The sequence below is a fragment of the Uranotaenia lowii genome, chromosome 3 (genome assembly GCF_029784155.1).
Source record: "Uranotaenia lowii strain MFRU-FL chromosome 3, ASM2978415v1, whole genome shotgun sequence".
NCBI lineage: Eukaryota > Metazoa > Arthropoda > Insecta > Diptera > Culicidae > Uranotaenia > Uranotaenia lowii.
In genome coordinates, this window is record NC_073693.1 from 359,128,272 (window position 1) to 359,145,167 (window position 16,896).

The window sequence follows — 16,896 nt, forward strand, 5'->3', positions numbered from 1 at the left end:
AATGACAAAAATGACAAAAATGACAAAAATGACAAAAATGACAAAAATGACAAAAATGACAAAAATGACAAAAATGACAAAAATGACAAAAATGACCAAAATGACCAAAATGACTAAAATGACCAAAATGGCCAAAATGACCAAAATGACCAAAATGACTAAAATGACCAAAATGACCAAAATGACCAAAATGACCAAAATGACCAAAATGACCAAAATGACCAAAATGACCAAAATGACCAAAATCACCAAAATCACCAAAATGACCAAAATGACCAAAATGACCAAAATGACCAAAATTACCAAAATTACCAAAATGACCAAAATGACCAAAATGACCAAAATGACAAAAATGACAAAAATGACAAAAATGACCAAAATGACCAAAATGACCAAAATGACCAAAATGACCAAAATGACCAAAATGACCAAAATGAGCAAAATGACCAAAATGACAAACATGACAAAATTGACAAAAATTACAAAATTTACAAAATTTACGAAAATGACAAAAAAAAACACAATAAAAATGATAAAAAATGACAAAAATGACAAAAATTACAAAAACGACAAAAATTACAAAAAAATACAAAAATTACAAAAATTACAAAAATTACAAAAATTACAAAAATTACAAAAATTACAAAAATTACAAAAATTACAAAAATTACAAAAATTACAAAAATTACAAAAATTACAAAAATTACAAAAATTACTAAAATTACTAAAATTACTAAAATTTCTAAAATAAAAAAAATGACAAAAAATGTAAAAATTGACAAAAATAACATTTTATCAATCAAATCGGTCAAATCTGTCAATTTGTTTGTTTTCTTGTATTTTTTTTTAATTATTTCATTTTTACTAATTTGAAATTTTTGTCATTTTTGTCAGTTTTGTAATCATGCCGAAATTCTTATTTTATAATTTGTTCATTTTTTAAGTTTGCGAATGTTTTCGATTTTTCCACCTTGTCATTTTTGCTTTTTTAGCTTTTTTTTGGCTATTTTGTTAATTTTGTCACATCTGTTTACTTCGCCAAATTTGCCCAAATTCTCAATAATAACAAAATTGATAACATTGGCAAAATGACAAAATTGAAAATATTGTCTTTTTTGTATTGTCAAAATTTTAAATTTCTAAAAATTATTCGACCAGATGAGCGAAAACGGAGAGCTGTTTGTAGAATTTTGTGGCAACAACAACATGGTGATCGGTGGATCGCTCTTCCCCCATCGACCAGCACATAAGGTCACTTGGGTATCCCGAGAAACAGAAAATCAAATTGACCACATTTGCATCAGCCGAAAATGGAGAAGGAGCCTTCTTGATGTCCGCAACAAGCGAAGCGCAGACATTGCATCTGACCATCACCTCGTCCTTGGCGAGATACGACTGAGAGTTGCGCGTGTCCAACGGCGCGAGGAGAAAGTCGGGTGTCGATACGACGTCCGCCGGTTGGAGAATCCAGAGGTGAAAAGGGCATACGTTGAACAGCTAGAATCCCGAGCCTTGGAGTTGCCGACAGACGGAACAGTCGAAGAACAGTGGTGTGGAATCAAGAATGCCTTTATTACGACGAGCCATGGTACTCTCGGTAAAGTTTGTGGAAGAAGAAGTGAATGGATGTCGGATGAAACCTGGAGGATGATCGATGATCGGAGAAAGGCGAAAGTCGGAATTGAGCAGGCATGTACCGGGTCAGCCAAAGCAGCCGCCCGCTTACGATATGCGAAGCTGGAAAAGGCAGTTAAACGAGCTTGTAGACGAGACAAGAGAGCCTGGACAAACTCCCAAGCCAAAGAGGGAGAAAGAGCCGCCACCAATGGAGATATACGATTACTACTAGGAGACCTGACAGAGTGCGGTAACTGGTGAGGCATAACGTTGATCTCCTCAAAGTACTCTGCAAAGTGATCCTGAACAGGATCCAGGAGAAAATCGACGCTACACTCCGACGGCAACAAGCTGGATTCTGATCCGGACGATCATGTGTGGACCACATCACAACGCTACGAATAATACTGGAACAAATCAACGAATTCCAGGACTCTCTTCAGCTGGTGTTCGTTAATTTCGAAAAAGCATTTGACCGACTGAACCACAAAAACATCTGGGCTGCTCTAAGACGACGAGGGGTCCCAGAGAAACTAGTCCATCTCCTCGGAGGCATTTTCGTGCACAGTCTTGCACGACGGGGTCTTGTCCGAACCAATCCCGGTAATTGCTGGAATGAGACAAGGATGTATTTTGTCACGGATCGATTGACTTCAGAACAAACCTAGGATTGCAATGCAATCCTTTAACAATGGAGCAACTGAACGACCTTGACCTGGCAGACGATATTGTTTTGCTCGACCAAACACAACAAGACATGCACAACAAACTCGACGACCTCACCGAAAGCTCCAAGGCAGCAGGTCTCAAAATCAATGTCGGAAAGACCAAGTCGATGGAAATTAACACAGAAAATCGTTCCAATTTCGTGGTAGCTGGACAACAGGTTGAGACAGTGGAGTGCTTCCAGTATCTTGGCTTGCTAGCCAGATTACGCCTGATGGTGGTGCCAAGAAGGACAACGAAACCCGGATCAGAAAGGCCCGATTTGCGTTTGCGAGTCTCTGAAACATCTGGCGGTCACGCCAGATCTCTCTACGAACGAAAATCAGAATCTTCAACTCAAACGTCAAATCCGTATTGCTGTACGGGTGCGAAACTTGGTGCACATATGCGGTGAAGACGCGAAAACTGCAAGTTTTTGTGAATCGCTGCCTGCGGAACATCATCCGCGCTTTGTGACCTGGCAATTGGATCTCAAACGTGGAACTTCATCGCCGGTGTCATCAAAAGGCGCTGGAGATCGAGATTCGGGAACGTAAGTGGAGATGAATTGGGCACACGCTGCGAAGAGATGAAAATGAGATTTGCAGAGAGGCGCTTGACTGGAATCCAGATGGGCATCGAAGAAGAGGCAGGCCCAAGAGCTCGTGGCGGTGAAGTCTAGCCGCTGAAATCCGCACAGTTGACAAGAACCTTGGCTGGCAGCAAGTGAAGACGCTGGCTCCGGATCACCAGCAGTGGAGATCCTTTATCTTAGCCCTATGCGTAGGTCAATCGGCGCCGGACCCTTAGGTAGGTAGGTATTTGTTTATTTTTTTGTGTCATATGTTTCCAAACAAAATTGACAGGATGTAAGAAAGGCTACAACCCACTGTCAAGTGTATTAAATCAGGTTTTTTAAACGACGCGTGTAAGTGAATTCGTAAAATCATGACACATAGGTTTGTCATTTAACCTTGTAGCCTACCTACCTACCTAAGGGTCCAGCGCCGATTGACCGGCGCATAGGGCTGAGATAAAAGATCTCCACTGCTGGCGATCCGGAGCCAGCGTCTTCACTTGCTGCCAGCCAAGGTTCTCGTCAACTGTGCGGATTTCAGCGGCTAGACTTCGCCGCCATGAGCTTTTGGGCCAACCTCTTCTTCGATGCCCATCTGGATTCCAGTCAAGCGCCTCTCTGCAAATCTCGTTTTCATCTCTTCGCAGCGTGTGCCCAATCCATCTCCACTTACGTTCCCGAATCTCGATTTCTAGCGCCTTTTGATGACACCGGCGATGAAGTTCAACGTTTGAGATCCAGTTGCCAGGCCACCAAGCGCGGATGATGTTCCGCAGGCAGTGATTCACAAAAACTTGCAGTTTTCGCGTCGTCACCGCATATGTGCACCAAATTTCACACCCGTACCGCAATACGGATTTGACGTTTGAGTTGAAGATTCTGATTTTCGTTCGTAGAGAGATCTGGCGTGACCGCCAGATGTTTCGGAGACTCGCAAACGCAAATCGGGCTTTTCTGATCCGGGTTTCGATGTCCTTCTTGGTACCACCATCAGGCGTAATCTGGCTACCAAGATACTGGAAGCACTCCACTGTCTCAACCTGTTGTCAAGCTACCACGAAATTGGAACGATTTTCTGTATTGATTTCCATCGACTTGGTCTTTCCGACATTGATTTTGAGACCTGCTGCCTTGGAGCTTTCGGTGAGGTCGTCGAGTTTGCTCTGCATGTCTTGTTGTGTTTGGGCGAGCAAAACAATATCGTCTGCCAGGTCAAGGTCGTTCAGTTGCTCCATGGTTGAAGGATTCCACGGCAATCCTCGGTTTGTTCTGAAGTCAATCGATCCATTACGATGAGAAAAAGCAGCGGTGACAAAATACATCCTTGTCTCACTCCAGCAGTTACCGGGATTGGTTCGGACAAGACACCGTCGTGCAAGACCTTGCACGAAAATGCCTCGTACTGTGCTTCGATGAGATGGACTAGTTTCTCTGGGACCCCTCGTCGTCTAAGAGCAGCCCAGATGTTTTCGTGGTTCAGTCGGTCAAATGCTTTTTCGAAATCAACGAACACCAGCAGAAGAGAGTCCTGGAATTCGTTGATTTGTTCCAGTATTATTCGTAGCGTTGTGATGTGGTCCACACATGATCGTCCGGATCGGAATCCAGCTTGTTGCCGTCGGAGTGTAGCGTCGATTTTCTCCTGGATCCTGTTCAGGATCACTTTGCAGAGTACTTTGAGGGTTGTACAGATCAAAGTTATGCCACGCCAGTTACCACACTCTGTTAGGTCTCCTTTCTTTGGGACCTTTACGAGGATACCCTGCATCCAGTCGGCCTTGTAGCAGTATTTACTATCTCGATAGTGAGATAAAAGTTGCATTATTTTGTCTAACACACTACAGGAAAGTCGCAACTAGGCTGGAATTTCCATTACCAAACCATTCTAATGCAACATTGATGGACATTCCTTAAACGGCGTTTGCCAATAATAAAGAATGAATGAATGGATGGATGAATGGCGGAAAGTGAATGGATGATTGAACTGTTACCTATTTTCATCTAGCAATGAAAAGCTCCCGCGTGGATGTTCTGGGTCTAAGTACAAAACGTGGATTGATTCATCAACGAGCATAAGTAAACATCTGAAGGCACACCGTGTCGACTTTTTATCTCGTGACCACACGACTGGCGAATAAAATTTACCATTCACATCGCATATTACATGCTGGCTGGCCTGGCTGCCCCTCCTGGTGAAGAGAATGATGGACGACTGCAGTTTGATGGGCTTTTTCGTGTTTCTTGTTCAGTGTCGACAACCGAAGAGCCCAGAATATCGGACACTTTACGACCATCAGCAGCAGCGGGCACTTTTGACCGCCGCCGATTTTATTGGGGTTGATCTTTTGTGTTCGAGTGTCTAATTTTACAACGTGTAATCTTCAACATTTCGGTTCTACATTTGTACGCAATTATAGGCGAATCATGTTTGTTGGACACTAAAAACGGCACGACCCTTGGACTCGAAAAGTGCTTGCAGTCTGCTGACCCATCACTCATCTACTCGTTCAAAAGAACTTAAGTATTTAAGCATAGCATGGCGAAGCGAAGCAAAGAAAAAAGGTTGCATGCAAAGCTATGCAATTTACGATCATGTTTGAGCTGACCACCTCCGCTTGGCGATGACGAGCGCATCATCTTTTGGCCACATTAGTTGGAGGCTGTTAAAATGCACGAAGGATCCATCGTAAAAAAATTGAAGGAAAAAAAACACCATTCACACTAATCTACCTTAAGTTAGAGCGACTTATAGTTTTTATATGAAGAAGCCATCTAACCTATCTAAGCATGCACGTTCCGCGTAAACGTGAAAAATGCCAGTCAACATATTTTCGCTAATGCAACGCGTGAGGTCGTCAATTTATTTTACAACGCGGAAAATGACCCATCAATTAAGATAGGGGATCTTTCAGTTATTTGGTCGGTGGAATCATTATTGATTTATGTGTACATGGCCCCGTTTTTGCCATGGTGTGATCCTAGAATTATTAGGAAAAAATGAATTTCAAGCAAAAAGAACCTCTATGGTGGGAAAGAAAGTCCTTCATATCGATATCTTGATATCGTAATTACTCACTTAAAGATAAAAACGTTGAAAAAAGCATAAGATTTTTTTTTTCATTCAAATTCAAAAACTCGTCTTTTAAAATCCTAATCACACTAAGGAGCTTAGATTCAGAACTTGAAGATTATAAGACTAATAAATAAGATAAGTAAGATAGGTAAGTTATTCTATAAAAAAATATTAATTCTCATAAGCCAATCGTTGGAGAATGATATGAAATTCATAATACAAGAATTTCAGAAATTGAGCGGGAAACAATTTTTTTTAAAATATGTCTTTATTAGTCTTCCAATCATTACACTTAGTTTATATTATTACAGTTAATTAGTGAAAGAACGAATCTCTGCGATGGAAGACTGCATCGATTAGCCTCTGAAGTTAGAGATGAAAAAAAAGCAAAGTGAAAACATTTATTGAAGAATTTAACTAAAAAAGTGCTTTCATGCAACTTTTTAATAAGAAAACAGAAAATCCCATCTTCCCCCGGAGCTTTCATATTTTTAATTTTTTTGAAAATCAATTTAAGTTCATCAATATTTGTCTCACAACAACTTTCAAACACATTTTGTTTAGAAAGAAGATCATCAAATTCTAGGGAAATTTGAGCATCAGTTGGACTAACAACGTTTAAATTAAAATCATGAGCAGACTCAAACTGTTGGGCTAATTTTTGAGCTTTTCTGCGTTAGTTAAAAGAAGTTTATCTCCATCTTTCAAAGTAGGAATTGGCTTCTGGGGTTTTTTCAGAATTTTAGTTAATTTCCAAACTGGCTTTGAGTAGGGTTTTTTGTCCGTAGAGGACATAAAAACCCTCTCAAACCTTCTACTGCTTTGACAAAATCTTCGTTACGAATAAAGTTTAAACGACATTTGATCTTAAATCAAAGCAATCGAAAGATTCCTTTTAATTCAACCAATGTAAATTAAAAGTTCATATATCGTATCGGTATTTCGATAGCAACTTAATACCTACTTCAGTGAGCGTTTTCGAGGAATCTTTCGATTGCTTTGATTCAATTGAATCATTCAATCAAGTAGGCTCACAACACAACAGGGGGACGTTTGATCTCTTTTTGAAGGTCGCAATAAATAAATTTCAAATATGGATCCCTAGTTCGTTTATATTTACGTCAACGAATGTTTTCCAGTCGTATCAAAAACTGAAGATCATCATCGATCAAAGGTTGATTAAATTTATGTTTAATTTTAGGTATTGAAGCGGCTTTAGCATTGACTATTGAAGTTGTCAAATTTTCTACAGCCAAATCAAAATCTTCAATTGAATTCAGTGGAACGTTTACATCTAAATTATGTTCAATAAAATTCCTAAATCGCTCCCAGTCAGCTTTATGAAAGTTAAAAGTTGATTTTATAGAGTTTTCAATGGGACTTTGGGATAAAGATAAAGTTACTAGAAGGTGGTCTGAATCGAGGTCCACATGAGTAACTAGTTGACTACAATGCTCGCCTAAATCCGTTAGAACCAAATCAATTGTGGAGGGATTTCTAATTGAAGAGAAACAAGAGTGCGCATTAGGATATTCAACCTTTGTTTGTTAGGATCAGAAAATGAAGGAGAAGAACAGGTATTTTAAGTTGAATTTTGGGGATTTTCCCAAGCCTTCGCATGTACGTTGAGACTTGTTTTTTTTCACTAACCGAATTAGTTATACTAGAAGGCAACCCATTTTCAACTACCCCTGAGAACGTTAAACAATGAGTCTGTGGCGCTGAATCAGCACAGGTAACATTAAAATCACTTCGAACATTACCAAGACGTGATTCTAATGAAGGCCAAGCCTGACCGCGAACAGGCAGATTGTTTGCCGGCCTGACGTGTGAAGAGGAAGGAGGAGAAGAAACTTTTCTGACAACTTTGGGATTTTTCCTAGAAGTAATAATTTTTGCCCTAACGGGACAGTTTTTTGGAATTTGAGGAATGATTACCTGCGCAATTCGCACACTTGAAAAATTCTGATTGTGATTTATCACCACCAAAAAGGCATTTAGATTTTTCATGATCGAATGAGCCGCAAAGCATGCATCTGGGATTCATTCTACAATTTTTAGTGCCATGACAAAAAGCTTGACAACGACGACATTGCGTTATATTTTGAAGAAAGTTGGTAGAAGATTTACGAAAAGGTTCAAATTTGACTCGACAAGAATTTTTTTCAAGAATTTTTAAATTATTAAGATGATCCTTTTTAAAATGGATCAAATAAAGCTCAGGAGCAAAAGCAACACTACTGGTATTATTCGTGTTGATTTTTTTCCTCATTTGAATTACTTGAATCGGAGAAAAACCTAACAAAAAATTTAATTCAGTTGTGATCTCATCCGGTGTCTGATCGCCGATGAGACCACGAAGTACAACTTTAAAAGGACGATCACTTTTAGTGTCGTACGTAAAAAAATTGTGTTTTTGTCTATTCAAATAATTTAAAATTTTTGAAAATCATTAAAAGATTCCGCCAATATACGAGCAGTTCCCCTTCGACCGATCTGAAAAGAAATCTTCACATCCTTGACGGAAGTGACGATTTCTTTCCGAAAGGCATTGAAGTCAGGAATTGTGACCGTAATTGGTGGAACCTTTTCGTTTTTAAGAGTATAAGAAGAAGAAGGTTTCTTAGTATTCTTATCAGAACTAAATATGAATATTTCCTCATCACCGATTTTATGAAGGACATCAAATGAATTGGAAATTTCAACGATGGACCTGAATTATGTTCGGCAATCCGTTTCCTTCCGGCTCTTGAGTTGGACGATGACTTCCCCATGCTGGAAAGAAAAGAGAAAAAAAAAGGAATAAAAGAAAATGAAAATAATTTTAGCACTGAAAAGTGCTGATTGAAAAACAGGTCAGAATAAAATAAATAATGTAAAATGTTCCTGCAGGTACACAGCAACGATACGATGCTCCGGCGTACGTGTTGACGGCTCAACGGTACAGAAGGAAGTGATTTACAGCAACCTATTCGCTCCAGATCAATATTATTGCTGCTTTAAAATGAGCACCACAAACGTGTTTGAGGCTTTTTTTTAAATGTTATGTTTTTGTTAACGGACCTAGGCTTTTAATCTGATAGCTCATCCCAGGACTTCCTAGTATTGAACCAATAAAAGAATCGTAACCCATCTACGGTTGGCAATGAATTGGTTAAGACACTGAACTTTAGCTCTCTGGCATTGTTTACCGCAACAGTTAACCAAACACAAGAACTTTCGCCGCGTACTTTAACAGCACTTCGTTGATTGTCCGAATACGACGTTAGGTCTAAAGGTTTATGAGGTCGAAGGTTAAAAAGATGAATGGACGAATGGACGTTAAGTTACATATACTTTTATTGGGTTCGACCAGATGAAGTTTTAAATAAAAATATATATAAACTTTATAGAAATTTGAATGATATGTATAATTCCCATATACCTAGTTTATGTTCAAACTTCCTCTCACTCTTCAATGATTACAAACAAGTTTGCCAATCTGGTGGCTTGTCCGTTTAGTTTGCGTCAAATTTATTCGATTATTCAATTAAACAATCACGGCTAATGAAACCGTATCGGCCATCAGATAAATAATCATTATCGCGATTACAGAAGTTAATGCGATGGGCAGAGGTCATCACGCTCTTCTGTTGCACCCTTGTATCTTACTGCCGACTGCTTAAATTCACACATAGGGGCTCATGAATAGTCAATTTTTTTATGAACGTCCTCGTGAGTGATAAGCCACCTGTAATCGAATCGCGCCACATGCGGAAGCGCAGTTTTGTTTACTTACCCATCTTAAACGATTTTTTTCTTATTTTTTTTTTTTGAGTTAATCGTCGATTACACCATATTGTGGGTGGCAGAAGGGCGCAACGAAAAAAAAATTACGGCACCTGTCGCCACAATCGTTAAGTAGTGTGATGCCGTCGTCGTCTACCTTTCGGCAAGGTAATATAACGAGCACTTGCACTGTTTCACCTTGGCCGGGCATCAATCACGAAATGAGCCTCCCTAATGAGCGAATGGGGCTCCCCGAATTCGAGCCACGGCACGGCTCGGGGGGAGAGAGATCATCGGAACGCCACCAACCACTTTTTTTAGGGTTCGGCTATCCATATTAAGACGGCGGACGACGAAGAAGATCAACCGTAGATAGTAAAAGTGTCAAATTAATTTTAAATTTGTTTACCTTGTTTACCTGTCGTCGCTGGCTCGCTTGCTCTCGGGTTGACCCTTTCCCCGCGGTTCGTGGAATCTCCGGCGGCATGGATGGTCAGCTCTCGCGGATTTTCTCGTTCTCCCGGAGGCTTCCCGACGGTCAACGACGGCAAGTGATGATCGTGAAGACGACGACGACCGGCCGGGTGCCTTCGGCTGATCGAATGATGATGATCGTTGTGATCATCGTCGGGTAGCTCGCTGCTGGTCCACGCAGATGGGGGCACAGTTGATGGGGTCGATCTTTCGGGTGGCTTCTTTTCTTCGTGCGGCCCACGTCGTGTCACGGCGCCGGATTGTTTGTGTGAGTGTGCTTCTACTGCTACTGGTCTAGGCTAGTAACTATACAAGTACGAGTAAGTACTTGCGGTGCACTTTCGGCCCCTGGGTTCTGTTTGTTTTTGTTGCTGTTGTTGATGATGATCGTTGTTGATGATCGTGGATGGAGATGGACCCCTAAACTGTGAGCCCCCTCAGCAGCTGACTCGAGCGGCTTCCAGCGAGGATCGTTTGAACGGTGTATAAATATCATTTGCAGTGCCAAATTCAATCACAGTCCAAATTGTGCATTGTTCCGACTAAGTAAACAGCATACGGTAGAACATCGTAGAAGCATCTTAAGAACTTCTTCTCCAGTTGGTGATCCACCAAACAGCAAACTCATCATCATGAAGGTGTTTGTGGTGTTAAGTGTCCTGGCCGTGGCTGTCTCGGCCCGTCCGGAACCTCCGGCACCGGGTTACGCCTACTCGGCTCCGTCCTTCAGTTCGGCGGGTGACATCGGTGGTGGCCCGTACGCTTCCAGCCAATCGCAAGGTGCGTTTGTAATTAGTGGGGTTATTCTGAAATTCAAATGAGAACTTTGAGTGGAAGTGGTTTTAAAGGATCAAAACTGGACTGTTCAAAAACGATCCCATGTGCTTTTTCTAGAAAATCCTGCTAAGTTTGACAAAACGGTCAAAACAAACGGAACAAACTAAAAACAAGCAAAGAAGGCTTTGGTTCAAAAGTGCACGGACAGCTGAATTGAGTTTAAAAAGTGATCAAAGGAACTCAAGCTTGAATACTCAGTGTGAAAAGCAAGCAAAATCACAAAAAGTTAAATTTAAAATTAAAAAAAAAAATCTAGTTTTAAATGGTTTGAATAAAGTAAAAGGATTCAGAATTCTGAATACGAGTTCAAATTCACAATTAAGAATCAAAATTCAGATTAAGTATTCAAATTCAGATTCAGAGTATATGTAGATTTAAGATTCAGAACTCAGATTCACAATTCTTCATGACTGTTTTGGTTGATTTTTTTAAGGATTTTTAACGGCTATTAGACTCCGATTTTTAAGTAAATATGACTATTTTTTACTACAACGTTTCGATCCTTATTGGATCTTCATCAGAGGCGATAAAGAGTCGTTTTCTTGTTAAGTTTGATTCGGCTTATCTTGAACTGCTGTCATTGGGTTTTGTTGACGAATTTAAGTAGAATATTCGTTTGTCTGATGAATATTGGGTGTTTAACAATTTTCTGCATCGAAACTTTTCACTGGGACCTGTTTTGGTTTTCGAGTTGTTTTCAAATATCGTTGTTGTATTTGAAAACAACTTGAAAACCAAAACAGTTTCAGAATTCAGATTCAGAATTCAGATTCAGAATTCAGATTCAGAATTCAGATTCAGAATTCAGATTCAGAGTTCAGATTCAGAATTCAGATTCAGAATTCAGATTCAGAATTCAGATTCAGAATTCAGATTCAGAATTCAGATTCAGAATTCAGATTCAGAATTCAGATTCAGAATTCAGATTCAGAATTCAGATTCAGAATTCAGATTCAGAATTCAGATTCAGAATTCAGATTCAGAATTCAGATTCAGAATTCAGATTCAGAATTCAGATTCAGAATTCAGATTCAGAATTCAGATTCAGAATTCAGATTCAGAATTCAGATTCAGAATTCAGATTCAGAATTCAGATTCAGAATTCAGATTCAGAATTCAGATTCAGAATTCAGATTCAGAATTCAGATTCAGAATTCAGATTCAGAATTCAGATTCAGAATTCAGATTCAGAATTCAGATTCAGAATTCAGATTCAGAATTCAGATTCAGAATTCAGATTCAGAATTCAGATTCAGAATTCAGATTCAGAATTCAGATTCAGAATTCAGATTCAGAATTCAGATTCAGAATTCAGATTCAGAATTCAGATTCAGAATTCAGATTCAGAATTCAGATTCAGAATTCAGATTCAGAATTCAGATTCAGAATTCAGATTCAGAATTCAGATTCAGAATTCAGATTCAGAATTCAGATTCAGAATTCAGATTCAGAATTCAGATTCAGAATTCAGATTCAGAATTCAGATTCAGAATTCAGATTCAGAATTCAGATTCAGAATTCAGATTCAGAATTCAGATTCAGAATTCAGATTCAGAATTCAGATTCAGAATTCAGATTCAGAATTCAGATTCAGAATTCAGATTCAGAATTCAGATTCAGAATTCAGATTCAGAATTCAGATTCAGAATTCAGATTCAGAATTCAGATTCAGAATTCAGATTCAGAATTCAGATTCAGAATTCAGATTCAGAATTCAGGTTCAGAAACTTAGAAATCAGATATAAGAATACAGAACAGAACATTTAGCACTGAGATTTCAGAACTCAGAAAAAAGAATTCAAAACAGAGATAATATAATTGAAAATTCAGAATTGAGAATTCAGAACTGTAAAATTCAGAATCGGTATATCAGAACTGAGAATTAAGAATTCAAAACTGAGAATTCAGAACTGAGAATTCAGAACTGAGGATTCAGAACTGAGAATTCAGAACTAAGAATTCAAAGCTGAGAATTAAGAACTGAGAAATCAGACCTGAGAATTCCGAACTGAGAATTCAGAGCTGATAATTCAAAACTGAGAATTCAGCACTGATAATTCAAACCTGAGATTTCAGAACTGAGAATTCAAAACTGAGAATTCAGAACTGAGAATTTTGATCGGAGTATTCAGAACTGAGAATTTTAAACGAGAAATTCAGATTTGACAATTTTGATCTGAAAAATCAGAACTCTGAATCCAGAACTGAGAACCCATTACTTAAAACTCCGAACGCAGAATTCAGAACAAAATTTTAAACAAAATATTCTGAGTTAAGTATTTTGAACTGAGAATTTTGAACAGAAAAATCAAAACTGACGATTAAAATTGAGATTTCCTAACTGTGGATTCAGAACTGAGAAAACTAAGAATTTCAGCCTAAAAATTCTGAATTACACGTTCCGAATTCAGTCAGATAATTAAAATTATAGAAAAAAGATTAATTTTCAAATATGTCTTTTTTCAAGGCAGATACTTGTTGATATCAATTTGATTTTTTATTAGAAATCATTTCATATTTGTATTAAAATTGTTTCAAATTGGGTTTCAGAAATCAACGCTTTTAATAAATTATTCCAAACATTACTGAGGGACAATTCTGTGCTTATGTATAAACAAATGCTAAATCATTACCAATGTTGTTGAAGACTGCAACATATTTTGACTCATGCTTGAAAATATAACTAAAATTTCTCTGTTAATTTTTTTTTTAATTTCTTCTTAATTTTGTTAAATTGGGTTTTATCTTTTTTGTTGACTCATATATACAAAATTTATACAGTTTGGTGCAGTGATTTCTGAGGTAAAGAGTGCCAAATTTGCGATCGTTCTTGTCAAGCGCTGAATTACTTTGACAAGGGTAAATACTCTAGATTTCGACAGGATCTAGTTTTCGACCAATTTAAAATGAAAGGCATATCTTTCTATTTGGTGGCTCAAGCTTTCTATGTTCAGATTTTTCTAATTTTGCTATTCGATTTAAAGCAACATAAATGGAATCAATGGATGGATAAGATTCTGAAATCAATCTTCTCGGTAATTTATTGCATATTTTTGCTAACATTTAATGAAAGTTCAACTGTTTTTTGAGCTGTCGAAAACTAGCGCTGAAATTTCGACACCTATCTTCTTGGGTATGTTTATACTGTTTCCATGGTGTAAAAACGCCGTGAAGTAGACAAGCAATTCAAATACGCAAATATTCATATTCCTGAGACCAAGCCCACCGCAAGTTGCTATTTCGGTCGGTATTTTAGATGTTTTGATTGGTAGCGTTTTTATCTACTTACTTATTTTCGCACCCATTGTTGCGATCCAGGTTGGTATTTGTGTTTGTTTATTTTCTGATAGCGATTACCGGCTGCGTTGCTACCGGGTTGCTACATAAACGCATCCTGTAACAACCTACTGCTCGAATGCTATTTCTCGAATCAAGTTAGCAACTGTTGGTGCGATGATAGGTTGATAAATATGTTGCTGAATGTACTCGATTCGAGGTTTAGCAACCATTGGTGGGCCTGGTCTGAGCTAACAAAGGAGGTCTAAATATTCTTGTCGAAAACTATTTAAAACTTTTTGTGCCGAAAGCTCAAACTGAACGTCGAAAACTAGATTATCGGAAGGTTTTAGTAAAAGGTTAGTAAAAACGTTGTTTTGAAACTTTTGATCAATAAAAAAAGTTAGAGAATGAAGAAAAAATGTATGATTCATATAACCATATCATATTTGAAATGAAAAACTTTAGTCAATTAATTTATTTACATGGTTTTTCTGACAAAACAAACAAAAACTGTCGAAAACTAGGTATTTTACCCTAATTTGATTCTATTCATTCTGATCGATTTTTCAAAGTTATTTTTTCAATTCTCAATCGATTGATTGAAACAAAAATTGCAAAAAAAAACTTCAACTTTCTCACTTATAATACAAGTTACACGTTTTCCAACTTTGCCATCAAATTTTGAAGAAACTATGTCGAGTAGTGTTGAATTTCGTTTTCAAATTATAATTTGATTGTAATAATTCGAATTTAAGCCATCAAAATAATGTTGTCCTATCATATTCTCACTGAACTAACTCATACTCGATCCCTCAGGAGGTGGTTACAACTACCAGCCTGCCACTCAGGTTGTGCAGAAGCATATCTACGTCCACGTGCCCCCGCCAGAGAATGAGGAATCCTACCCACCAACGGTGATTCAGTCCGGTACACCCCAGAAGCACTACAAGATCATCTTCATCAAGGCTCCAACTCCACCCAAGCCAAAGACCCCAATCCTGCCCCCGCCGGTCCAGAACGAGGAAAAGACCCTGGTCTATGTCCTGCACAAGAAGCCGGAAGAACCCGATCAAATCATCCTGCCAACTCCACCACCAACCAAGCCCAGCAAACCCGAGGTCTACTTCATCAAGTACAAGACCCAGAAGGAGAAGAAGCCCGAATATGGACCCCCGAAGGCGGAATACGGTGCTCCAACGGGAGGAGCTGGACCTTACTAGGCGACCGTCACAAAGCATCCCACCCCGTTCTGGCGTTCTGGAACTCGGCGCAATCGATTCTGCTGGCAACACTGATGCTACTTGTACTACCGTATTACCACAAACTATGATGATGTTCTATTCTTATAGGAGCGAATGTGCGAGCGAATGGATCTTAGTCAGTAAGCTTAGAATACTAATAATCAAGCTGCGGACGTTTTGGTTTCAGCAAAACTGTTTCGCAGTCTTCGCGCTTTTTACGTTGTATATAGGACCTTATTGCAAATTCTATGCAAGTATCTGTTCTTAGCGAGCCATAGTCGATTCTTTATGTTATTTATTACGTTATTAATTGATGCATAACTAGAAGAAGTATTAAAAAAAATCTAACGGTGACAAATTTTATTAGAAAAAAAAACACAAGAATTATTATTTTAAACCAGAAAGAAAAACTCTTCGAACTTCCTTGCGAAAACACTAGCAATCAACCAACAACAATCATCGAAATGGACGACCTTCCACATCACTCTCAAGAAGTGAGTGAGCACGTGACCCGCGAGAGCAACGGGGAAAAAAAACTTTAATCAAAATGTGTTGATAGACTGGCGCTTGCAGCAAATTGCTCGATCAATCAAACCCCACCACGCAAGTTTTCCGCAACCGTCGTCCGTCGATGGTGGTTACAAAGTTCTAATGCAATGATAGGCCAGTTGTATGTTGTGGCTGTTACGGCAATGATGAAGACGAAGAAGCTTCTCGATCATCTTTTTTTGCGGCACGTGTATGATCGTCCGCTACAGCGCAAGAATCCATTACCTGCCCCCAAGCATATATTGTAGATGTCAGTGGCGGCCAAAGATGCGATTTACCCATCTTCATTATCAATTTTCAGTTTGGCGCTTATGTGCCTCTTGGCGATGGTTGGAAAATCGTATCCATTTGATCAATCAGTGTGACTTGAATTTCTCTTTGAGCAATATGGTTCTGAAACGCTGTAAAAACTTAAGTCGTCACTTGAATTAATAAAAAAATCTTTTTAACTTCATTTTTGGTGTCTATATGTTGTATGTAGGTATGAATATTTATGTTGCATGACGAGAGGACGAGGCCATATGAGTGATCACAGTATGTATGTCGTGATCATAGTATATTGATGTGAGGTCTAAAAATACAAGAAATGTGTATGGATTCGGAACCAGCACCACAACTGAGGGTTGGAGTTATTTAAACCTGAACCGAGTTAGGGATAAAGACCGGAACCCACCGCTTGGACAGAGACTGTGTGACGGATAAGAAAAGGGAAGTTGGAAAGAATTGTAACAGTGATCGGAACATGGACCTGGACAGATTGAGTCTTAGAACCGGCA

The 16,896-nt window shown here is 38.8% G+C and overlaps 1 protein-coding gene across 1 annotated transcript; it reads left to right on the forward strand.

Moving 5' to 3' along the window:
• Positions 1-10,716: 10,716 nt before the first annotated feature.
• LOC129755955 (uncharacterized) lies at positions 10,717-15,941 on the forward strand. The gene is made up of 2 exons (XM_055752674.1): positions 10,717-10,994; positions 15,147-15,941. Exons 1-2 carry the CDS (start codon positions 10,847-10,849, stop codon positions 15,548-15,550), a joined length of 552 nt encoding a protein of 183 aa, XP_055608649.1. The 5' UTR covers positions 10,717-10,846; the 3' UTR covers positions 15,551-15,941.
• The last annotated feature ends 955 nt before the right edge of the window (positions 15,942-16,896 follow it).